Source organism: Cyprinodon tularosa, unplaced genomic scaffold (assembly GCF_016077235.1).
Source record: "Cyprinodon tularosa strain WSP-4 unplaced genomic scaffold, ASM1607723v1 ctg37, whole genome shotgun sequence".
Lineage (NCBI taxonomy): Eukaryota > Metazoa > Chordata > Actinopteri > Cyprinodontiformes > Cyprinodontidae > Cyprinodon > Cyprinodon tularosa.
This window is the reverse complement of record NW_024039085.1, coordinates 3,380,349-3,391,983: the sequence shown is the minus strand read 5'-3', so window position 1 is coordinate 3,391,983 and position 11,635 is coordinate 3,380,349. Positions and strand designations below refer to the sequence as shown.

At 40.2% G+C, this 11,635-nt stretch overlaps 1 protein-coding gene across 1 annotated transcript; it reads right to left on the bottom strand.

Moving 5' to 3' along the window:
* Window positions 1–3,779: 3,779 nt before the first annotated feature.
* LOC119790630 (E3 SUMO-protein ligase ZBED1-like) lies at window positions 3,780–8,506 on the bottom strand. The gene is made up of 4 exons (XM_038296238.1): window positions 7,857–8,506; window positions 6,720–7,126; window positions 5,051–5,670; window positions 3,780–4,889 (listed from the first exon to the last, which is right to left on the bottom strand). The coding sequence occupies exons 1-4, from the start codon at window positions 8,294–8,296 to the stop codon at window positions 4,491–4,493; spliced, it is 1,866 nt and encodes a 621-aa protein (XP_038152166.1). The 5' UTR covers window positions 8,297–8,506; the 3' UTR covers window positions 3,780–4,490.
* Window positions 8,507–11,635: the final 3,129 nt, after the last annotated feature.

Below are 11,635 nucleotides of genomic sequence, written 5' to 3'. Positions count from 1 at the left end.
TTACCCTTTCTGTTTATCTATTTTATCAAGAAAATTAGACATACCTACATGTTTATTATACATGCTTTAGATGAACTTTGATTATTTATTAAACTAACTGGTTCATTAAAAAATACAATAGGAAGTAGGGAAACTTACAACTATACAATACAATTTTGAGAGAGTTATATGTCAGAGTATGTAAATTATTAACTTTTTCACAATTTTGTCTATTTAATCACAATTTTTCACAGGGGTTATTTCTAATTTTAGGATATATGCTGATAATAATACTTAAAAAATATAGAGGACGGTCTTTTATTTCTGGCTGGATCATCTAAATAAGTGGTCCTCCTAATCATCAATCATTCTGGTGATATGTTTATGTAAGGCTGTCCCACATGCTCGTCCCATTAGCTATCTTTTTTCTGCGCATGCGCACTTTCAGCCGCATATGTGGTGAGCTACAGTTTCAGACAGTCATTGCGCTCACGTTTCTTACCGCGTTTCTTTGAAATAGCCGAGGGTCGTAAGAGATAAAGTGTCTACGAAGTGTATGAGAAGAAAAGAAAGGCCTCAGAAGAGGCAGATGTATCCCAAAATGCTTTGCACGGGGAGCTCTCCTCACAAAGTACTATGGCAGGGGTAACCAATCAAAAATAAGCCAGGTCCGAATAAAGAAAATCATCAAGCAGTAAAGGTCTGGAGACATTTTTTATTCTACTCTGTTACTTTAAACAGAATTTAACCCTGAAATAAAACTGAGGTTTTTATGCATCCATGTTATACATAAAATTTTTAATTAAAATAAAAAAATGTATTAACAAAGTGTTTTTTGAAGTAGAGAACAACAATTGTTCAGTTGATACATAGACAATTTTCATGACTCACATATATTATAAAACACCTGAACTGACTCTTTGTTTTTTTTTTTGTCTTTCTTATGGCTTAATGAGAGCAGTGGGCTTCAGGCTGCCCTGGAAGGCTTTAAACCTGGGTTTGAATGTTTTTTTTTTTTTTTCCCCACGTTTATTTATGCTTTTACATGTGGCACAATGTACCGATGGAGAAACAGTTATACAGTTAGTAAAGTACCTTTAGCATACAAACATAATTGGGCTAGAACAAACCCAAATAAACCCACATACAAACACACACTCAATACACAAAAAAAAAAAAAAGAATAGATAAAGAAATAAGCAAATGATCAAATCAAAGCAAGCACAATGAGATACTGGGGACAGATATATATAAAAAAATAATAAAATAAGTTGGTAGAAGTAAAAAGGTCCACAGTATTAAAATTATGTAAATGTTTTCCCTCAGTCCATACATACGAAAAAAAAAAAAAAAAAGAGAAAAGAAAAACTTCTCAGGTGCCAGGGGACCCCACTGTTGATAAATCAGACAGACTTAACTCAAAGAAGAAGACAAAAGAAAAAATAGATGAGAATAATAAACATCAGCTACATACATGCAACTTTATCAGTCTGGAATATTAGGGAAATCAATCTTCCTAAGGGCTTTTAACAAGGGACTCCACAAACCCAAAAATCTTGCTGAGGAGCCTCTTAAGGTAAAACGGATCTTCTCAAGTTTAATAAAATACAATGTGTCTCGAAGCCAGTGGATGTATGATGGGGGTTGAGGCGACTTCCATTTCATTATAATCACTCTCCGAGCCAGAAAGGTCAGGAAGGCCAAGGAGGACCTCTGAAGAGAGGACAAGATGGGCTGTGGAGGTGCAACCCCAAACAACGCAATCAGGGGACAAAGCTCAAATTTTACACCAAAAACATCCGATAGAACAACAAAAACTTTAGACCAATAATTAGAGAGCTGAGGACAGAGCCAGATGGTGTGGATCAAATTGGTTGGGGAATGTTGGCATCTATCACAGGCTGGAGTAACGCTGGGGTAGAACTTGGCTAGACGTGCTTTAGTATAATAAGTGCGATACACAAGTTTGCACTGAATTAGATTATGTCTGGCACAAATAGAGGACTTGTGTACCAGTGACAAGATAAGTGTCCAGAGATCCTCTGAAATGTCCCGTCCAAGATCTTCCTCCCAAAGTGATCTAAGGGAGTTCAGGGTGTGTGGGCGCAAAAGCGTAATTTGATTGTAAATAAGAGAAATGGCCCCCTTCAGTTTGACGATAGGTTTCAGAAAAGTGTCTAAAGGAGAATCCCCGGGAAGGTTGGGAAAATTTGAATAAGTCGAACGGACTTAACTGCGCGCTTGTAAATATCTAAAAAACTGACATCGCGGGATATCAAATTTCTCGGAGATTTGTTGGAATGAGGCGAAAGTATTATCAATGTACAGATTGTAAAAGGTTGAAATTCCTTTTCTCCGCCATGACAAGAAAGTATCATCTGCGAGGGACGGCGGAAAGGTATGATTCAGGGCTATAGGGGCATAGACAGAAAGAGATTGCAGACCAAAATGCCGCCTAAATTGCCTCCACAGTCTTAAGGATGCGTCAACTATTTTATTAGAGGTATAATGATTAGTTGAAGATTGCAATGGTGAATGTAGTAAGGCTGCCAAGGACACAGGTTTTACAGAATTTGCCTCTATATTAAGCCAAGCTGGAGAGGAAGGGCTATCTGACCGGAGCCAGTATCTAAAAAGTCTAATGTTTGAAGCCCAATAGTAATATCTAAAGTTTGGCAAGGCCATCCCCCCAAGCTTTTTAGGTCTTTGTAAGAGTTCAGTGCGTATACGAGAGGCCTTCCCATTCCAAAGAAATTTAATAATTATACTATTAAGTTTATTGAAAAAGGACCGTGAAAGAAAAATAGGTATGCACTGAAATAGGTAGGAAAAACGTGGGAGGATGTTCATTTTGATTGAATTAACCCGAGCAACCAAAGAGAGGCCAAGCACTGACCAACGATCAAAATCTTCCTTAACACGCAATAATAAGGGGGAGAAGTTAGCTTTAAAAAGATCCTTATATTTAGATGTAATCTGGATTCCTAAATAGGTAAAACTTTGATCTATTACCTTAAAAGGTAATGTACGCAGTGGGTAGTTCTTAGCCAAAACATTAACTGGGAATAATTCGCTTTTGCTGAGATTTAATTTATAGCCTGACAGATTCCCAAATTTGACAAGTGTGGCAAGTATAGCAGGAATAGATGTACTCAAATTTGAAATATACAGGAGAAGATCATCAGCATATAAAGAGACCTTTGTTCCAATACCATTTCTCTTAATACCTATGATACTTGCATTACATCTAAGCGCAATTGCAAGGGGTTCAATTGCCAAAGCAAATAGTAAGGGACTCAGCGGGCAGCCCTGGCGCGTAGAGCGATTGAGGCGAAAGTAGTCAGACTGACTATTATTTGTCCTAATTGATGCATGAGGGTCAGAATAAAGTAATTTAATCCAAGACAGAAACTTTCTTCCGAAACCAAATTTCTCAATCGAGTAGAATAAATATGGCCACTCAACTCTGTCAAAGGCCTTTTCGGCATCCATAGATATCACAACTTCTTCGGTACTAACGGAGGGTTGACTATATATTACATTAAAGAGTTGTCTTATGTTAGAAAAGGAATTCCTATTTTGTACAAAGCCAGTCTGATCTATCCCAACCACCGTGGGTAGGGCTGAACGATTTTAAGAAAAAATTGAAATTGCGATTTTTCTGGCAGAGATTGCGGTTTCGATTTCAACCACGATTTATTTTTTTATCAAATTTCAGTACAAATTAATATATATTTAATAATTATATAACCAATGAATTCAATTAAGATAATGCAAGAATGAAAACTGGTGGCAACATATTTCAAATGCAAGACTGTTTATTCAAGCACCTAAGAAACAAATTATATTATCCAAAAAAGTCAAATAAAATGAGAACCCTCCTTTGTAAACTTTTGCTTCTTTTACATTCATTAACAAAAAATATCAAGCATCAATGGCTCATCAGCATCAAAATAATTGCACTTTTGTAAAATAACGTAGGCTACATAAAAATTACAAAGGGACGGGAGCCCTCTTAAGTAAACTTTTGCTTCTTTTACACTTTTCATTAAAAAAATATTAATGGCTCAGCAGCATCAAAACAATTGCACTTTGTAAAATAACATAAGCTTCATAAAAAATATAACATATAACAACAAAGTTGAGCAAAAATGAAGTCTTACCTTAAAAGAAGTGCAAAATGGCTCAAAGGAGCTAGCTTATGAACATAAACAGAGCAGTTACAGAAATACAACCCCTGTACTTAGAAACCTGTGCTTCTTCAAATAAAGTGGCAAGAGGAATTGAAACATAAAAGGTAGTAAAAAATAACAGTACAATAATAGTATTAAAGTTTAAATTATCCTATATTTTCCTCACAACAAATGATGCCAGAATGGTTAAATTATTTTACATAGTCAGTAAACAAAAGATAAGTAAAAAAGATGAACAAAGTTATGTCCCGGTAAGTGCAAGTAAGGGATTTCAGGATAAGATGAAAAAACAATGTTCCCCTTCATCGCTACATCTCTTTAGAGATTTTTGGCCAGGAAAACCAACATGTCAACCCTTGCTGGCTTCAGACTTGCACGCTGACATGTGACAATATTACCACTGGCACTGAACAGTCTCTCTGATGGTGCACTTGTTGCTGGTATGCAAAGGTACTTACGAGCCAACCTGCTAAGCCAGGGGAAGTTGACATTGTGCACTCTCCACCAGGCCAGTGGATCTTGCTCTCCATCAATGCTAGGAGTTATGAGGTAGTTGTCCAGTTCTGCTTTAATGGTATCCTCCAACTGCATAGTAGAGGAAGCAGGGACCGCCTTGAAAAAGCTGCCCAGTGACCGCTTTCGCTTTGTAGAGGTGGATGGTGGTTCTTCTTCTGTACTGAGTGGCATGGGATGGGTTTTGACACAAGCCCTCTGCTCCTGCAACACACAGTAGAGGCATAATGTTTTGCAATTAGTTGTGATTACTGACATTGATGTTGAAATGTTGCCTTGGTCTTACAGTATAATTCAAAAACATATATAGAAAAAACACAGCTTTTTGTTTTATTTTGAAAGAGTGAAGAAAAAGGACAGCTTACCTTTAGTGCCAACTGCTCCATTTCCATCTTCACTCTGTCTTTCATGAATTGGACATTCTCCTCACTAATGTAGTTGGTCTTAAATCTTGGGTCGAGGAAAGATGCAATGTCCAGGAGTTCCTGGGTCGCTGGGTCACTGTATTTCTCTTCAATGTAGTGGAGAGCTTTTGACTTTATCTCCTTTGTGAGATCTGTGTCTTGGTCAGTTACAGCAAGTGTTGCTGTTCTCAGCAGGTGGAGCACTGGCTTTAGGTAGGATACGCTCACATAGTCCTCACCTGAGAGGGCGTCTGTGAACTCCTGAAGAGGACCGAGAGCATTGTTTACAGATTCAAGCACATCAGTGTCTTGCCAAGTCGGGACCAGGTGCCGCGTCTTCCTGTCTTCAGACAGAACTTGGCACAGTGCCTTGCTCTGTCCCAACACCCTCTCAATCATTTTCTGCCGGGAGCCCCATCGTGTCGGACATTCGGTGACCATTGACTGCTGAGGAAGATTCAGGTCTTCCTGTGCCTGTTTTAGCGCCGCCTTTTTCTTCCAGCTGTGGCTGAAGACTGCTACCAGCTGCTTGCACAGTCCTGTGGCCCGTTTGATGCGTTGGTCATCTTTGACTGCATTTTCTGGGAAAAACATTACATACAGTCAGATAAGCCTACTTCATAACTTTTTTTAACAGCAGACATCAGGTGGTGCTATCACATTAAGTAATTCGCCATACATTAATTTGTAACTGGTGATTAATTTGCAGCAATATGTTTATTCGACAATCCACTAAAACACAACAAACCTTTCAATCTGTAATAAAGTGGCATCAGCCATCCTCATATCTGCTACAAAATACCATTGGCGTCATTTGCTTTTTTTTTTTTTTTATTTATTATTTTTTTGTTTACTAAAGTGTGTCAAAAATAAGCTTAGGGCAGGGGTCTTCAACATTTTCCTGGCCAAGGAACCCAAACTGATGGCGAGATGGAGCAGGGACCCCATAATTATATATATTGTATGAAATTGTGTTATATAAAACTGCTCCTATAGTCACTCTATTACAGATGGAGTGATTTAACAAAATAATTACTCCCTGGGATTATTAAAGTATTTCTGATTCTGATTCCTGCTTGATGGGACAGGTGCTGTGAATGAAATATTGTCTTGAAAGAGCTGTGTCACTGAATGTGAGCATTGATGACTGAAAGACATCTTCTGCCTCCATTTATCTGTGTTAATTCATGTTAATGTGTATTTAAAGACATCTCAATTAATGAAAAAAGTTGCAGGGGGGAATATATAAAAAAGTCTAATCAACCAAAACTTTCGCGACCCCCATGCAGTACCTCCGTAGACCCCCTAGGGGTCGCGCACAACCCTGTTGAAGACCTCCTGCTTAGGGGAAACGGCATTTGTATCTCTCTGTTCCTTGGCATTCCGTAGCTAAACAGAAGCAAGCAGTAGCTTATTGGGAGGTTTCAAAGTTTACTCATGAAAGCGTTTATTTTTATAGGTAGGAGAAACGGTAGCATTGCGCTAACAGTTGGTCAGCTAACAAAAGCGTGAAAACAAACATAGGGTCGCTTTGTCCCCCTCCCCCGCCCTAACTGTGTTTGAGAGACTATGATAACACTAATTCTTACACAGTAAATTTGGACACACACACACACACACACACACTTACCAATTGCAAGATGCAGCCGGTGCCCGAAGCACTGCAGTCTGGTCCACTGATTGAGCTCCATCGCTTTGACCATGTTCGTGGCGTTGTCTGTTGTGATGCAGGTCTGGGCCTCTTCTTTTAGGCCCCAGTTTGCCAAGCACTCTTTAAGCCCAGTTGCAATGTTCTCCCCCGTATGGTCAGTGGGGAAGTATGCTGTCTGCAGGCAGCGGCTTCTCAACTCAAAGTTTGCATTCACGAAATGCACCGTCAAACTCATGTATGGCTCGGTCGTTCTACTTGACCACAGATCCGTAGTTGACGCGTAAAACTCCATGTTTTCCAGCTCATTTAGAACTTTGGCCCTGCATTCTCCGTACAGCTGTGGGATGGCGACTCGGTTAAAGTAGGTGCGGGAGGGTAGAACATACCTCTTGTCCATTGTGCGTAGCAAACTTTTAAAAGCGTCTTTGGTTACTGTGTTTACAGACACCATATCCTTCGATATGTAATTCGTTACGGCAGTGGTAATCTCCTTGTGTCTTCGGCTAGTTCTTTCATAAGGCGTCAAACTGGCAAAGGATGAAGTTATGGTTGGCTGTTTTGCTGAAGTATCACTGCTACTTGATGTTTCAAGGCTCTTTTTCGCCATACAATCCTCATACAAGTTAAGGTGGTGGACTCTCAAGTGACGATGTAAATTGGTGGTATTGCCAGCCGATGTAGCCACTTTCCCACGACATGTTTGGCAAATCACCTGTTTCTGGTGCTCATCAGTGGCCTCAAATCCAAAATACTGCCAAATGACCGACGTGCTGTTTTTCTTTGGTATTAATTTTGTCGGCTCCGCGTCTGCTCCCGCTTCAGCCATCTTGAAATTGAATCTCGAGCTTACGAGCTACACTGAAAACGTCATCTGGTCACGCGCAGCCTTTCAGCTTTCTGATTGGTTCTGGCCGACACAGAGCCTTTTCTGATTGGTAATAGCCGACACAGAGCCTTTCTACATGAGCATGCATTGGAATTATTGAGGAATTATTGGGCTAATATGCACCAAGAAAAACCGCAGCTTTGACATTCCTAAAATCGCGTTGCTTGAGATCGCGGTTTTCGGTCGAAAACGATAGATCGTTCAGCCCTATGCGGGAGGGTAGAACATACCTCTTGTCCATTGTGCGTAGCAAACTTTTAAAAGCGTCTTTGGTTACTGTGTTTACAGACACCATATCCTTCGATATGTAATTCGTTACGGCAGTGGTAATCTCCTTGTGTCTTCGGCTAGTTCTTTCATAAGGCGTCAAACTGGCAAAGGATGAAGTTATGGTTGGCTGTTTTGCTGAAGTATCACTGCTACTTGATGTTTCAAGGCTCTTTTTCGCCATACAATCCTCATACAAGTTAAGGTGGTGGACTCTCAAGTGACGATGTAAATTGGTGGTATTGCCAGCCGATGTAGCCACTTTCCCACGACATGTTTGGCAAATCACCTGTTTCTGGTGCTCATCAGTGGCCTCAAATCCAAAATACTGCCAAATGACCGACGTGCTGTTTTTCTTTGGTATTAATTTTGTCGGCTCCGCGTCTGCTCCCGCTTCAGCCATCTTGAAATTGAATCTCGAGCTTACGAGCTACACTGAAAACGTCATCTGGTCACGCGCAGCCTTTCAGCTTTCTGATTGGTTCTGGCCGACACAGAGCCTTTTCTGATTGGTAATAGCCGACACAGAGCCTTTCTACATGAGCATGCATTGGAATTATTGAGGAATTATTGGGCTAATATGCACCAAGAAAAACCGCAGCTTTGACATTCCTAAAATCGCGTTGCTTGAGATCGCGGTTTTCGGTCGAAAACGATAGATCGTTCAGCCCTAACCGTGGGTAACACTTTTTCCAGTCTTAATGCTAATGTTTTCGCTAGCAACTTAAAGTCAACATTAAGTAAACTTATTGGGCGGTAGGAAGAACAAAGTAGTGGGTCTTTATGTTTTTTCACAAGTAAAGTAATAACTGCCTGATTAAGAGTCTGAGGTAGACACCCGGAGGCCAAAGATTCATTGTATACATTTAAGAGTAATGGGGAGAGCTTATCCCAAAATATTTTATAAAACTCACAGGGGTATCCGTCAGGGCCTGGGCACTTGCCCCCCTGCAGGGCCCTAACTGCTTCAGTGAGTTCAGAGATGGCAATAGGCTTCTCAAGACCGTCAGCTACATCCTGATTAATAGTAGGGACTTTCAACTCATTAAAAAAGTTTTCAAAGTCAGTTATAGAAGGAGTACATTCTGAGGAGTATAATGACCTATAAAAGTCTTTAAATCTTAAATTTATTTCGGATGGGTCAGACGTCAAGCCTTGGGCTGTTTGGATCTGAGCGATGTGACGAGAGGCTGACACCCGTTGGATTTGGTGAGCTAAAAGTTTACCAGCTTTATCTCCATGTTCGTAAAACTGGGCACCCGACAGAATTAGCAGTTCAGTAGTATGTTTTGTCATGAGCACATCTAACTCAGCTTGCAACACAAGACGATCCTTGTACAAAGAGGGTGAGGGTGATATCGCATACAAGTTGTCAATTTGGGAAATATGGCGTGTTAAAGTAGTAATTCTCTCTTTTTGTAACTTATTTTCATACTTTACGTAGGAGATAATCTCCCCTCTGATGAAGGCTTTAAGTGTCTCCCAGAGTAGTGAGGCAGAAACCCCAGGTCTTCTATTAGTTTCTAAAAAAAAATCTATCTGTTGTGTCACAAAAGATACAAATTTTTCGTTTGATAGTAAACGGGTGCTCAGCCTCCATGGTGGCCGCTCAACGGGGCGAGAGTCAAATCTGATGTTTATAGAAACAGGAGCGTGGTCCGATAAAACAATAGCATCATATTTGCACCCATTGAGAGAGGGCAGCAATCCATTATCAATAAAAAAAAATCAATACGTGTAAAAGTGTGGTGGACTGAGGAAAAAAACGAGAAAACCTTTTGGGAAGGGTGAAGAGAACGCCAAGCATCGCAGACATTAAATTCAGACATAAAGGAGTTAATAATTTTAGATGAGCGTGAGGGCGCGGTTATATTTGTTGATGAGCGATCCAGCTGGGAGTCAAGCCAGCAGTTAAAATCACCTCCCAATATTAAGTGATAGGTGGACATATCGGGGAGTGTCTGGAAAACATGTTTAAAAAAGTTTTCGTTGTCATAATTGGGCGCATACACTGCAAAAAATAGAAATCTCAATAAGTTATTTTTTCTTAAAATAAGTGCGTTTTTCCTTGATTTGAGGAGGTAAGTAAGACACTTTGCCAATGGAACAAGACAATTTCCTTTTAAAATAAGAAAAAACAATTTTATCTTCTTATTTCAAGTAAATATTATCTAACTATCTTATTTTAAGGGTGAAAATACTCATTCCATTGGCAAATCATCTTATTTACCTGCTCAAATTAAGGCTAAATATACTTAATTTAAGCAATTTTTTACTTATTTCTGGATTGTTTTTGCAGTGTATATATTAGCCAATGCCACCGGGACATTGTAAATGGTGCCAGTGACCATAATGTATCTACCAGAAGAGTCAGAAATGGTTTGAGAGTGCACAAAAGGGACAGATTTATGGATAAGAATAGCCACTCCTCTAGATTTAGAGTTAAAAGAGGAATGATAAACTTGATCGACCCAGCTACGCCTCAGCCTCACGTGGTCCATGTTCTTAAGGTGTGTCTCTTGAAGGAAAGCTATTTGTGCCCCCAATCGCTGCATGTGATGAAGTACCTTACTGCGTTTTACCGGATTGTTAAGTCCCCTGCAGTTGAAGCTGGTGAAACGGATCTCTCGTCCCACCCTTGTAGCCGATGACAATTGAGGATCAGTCATAAATTAGAATAAAACAAGAGAGTAAACATGAGTCGCCCCGGTCACCTGAGAAAAGAGAAACAGAGTAACACAAAAAACAAACAAAAAATAAAAAAAATAAAAAAAAAAAAACAAAGAAAACAAAGTGGTGTACCTCCCCCCGCAATCCAACCCCCCACCCCCACCCCACCTCCTTAAACCGACCCCATCGCTGAAGCATCCCCCCAAACGGGACGCGCGAAGCCCTATCAAAAGAAAAAAAACACAGCATCCAGCCTACAAGAGACTAGGAAAAGAGAGTAGTCTAAAACTATTGACGAACCCTCCTGGGAATGCAAAGTAAATATAACAATATGCAATGAATGCACCAACTATGAAATAACTGGTTTATAGAAACAAGAAATGTATTGTAAAGCGTGAAGAGCTAATGTACATTCAGACACACGAAGGCCCATTGAGTCTTGTCAGTAGGAACTAGAACAGTAACAGTAAAAAAGTACACACAATTATTTTCCTTCTGTTTTCCCCCTCTATTTCTCAAATAGATTAAATGTCCAAAATATGAACTATATCCACAGTGTATCCCAAGTACTTAAAAGGCACTTTTGAGAACAGAAATGTATTATGCAACAGTCTTATTGCACTGGTTATTACAGTTCTTCAACAAAAATGTGAACCCATCCTTGGGTAGAGGCACCCCCGAATTAAACTGTGCTCGGAGGAACCACAGCTTTAATATTTTTACCAACAAAGTCTGCAGCGAGGGTTGGGTCTTCAAACTTGTGAACTTGCCCATTGGGAAGGGTGATCCGTAAGACTGCAGGGAAAAGTAGCCCAAACTTGATTCCAGGGCAAGAATGGAGCTCCTTCTTTACTTTCGCGAACATAGCGCGTTTCTTAGCAACTGAGGCAGAATAATCCGGGAAAATGAACACCCGTTTTCCTTCATAGAGTAAGGGAGATGATTCACGAGCCCTCCGTAGAATCTCATTCCGCTCTTGGAACAGGTTGACACGGACAACAAACGGCCGCGGTGGGTCCCCCTCTGCCGGCTTGGCCCGCAATGTACGATGAGCCCGGTCAAGGGTAGGCTT

What these genes read in the sequence shown, in the direction of transcription:
- LOC119790630 (XM_038296238.1), bottom strand. Translation starts at nt 8,296, where the DNA reads ATGGCTGAAGCGGGAGCAGACGCGGAGCCGACAAAATTAATACCAAAG. An exon ending in CTACGCACAATGGACAAGAG is followed by an intron (nt 7,127 to 7,856) that starts GTATGTTCTACC and finishes AATGGACAAGAG; the next exon opens with GTATGTTCTACCCTCCCGCA. An exon ending in CCGGCTGCATCTTGCAATTG is followed by an intron (nt 5,671 to 6,719) that starts GTAAGTGTGTGT and finishes TGTTTTTCCCAG; the next exon opens with AAAATGCAGTCAAAGATGAC.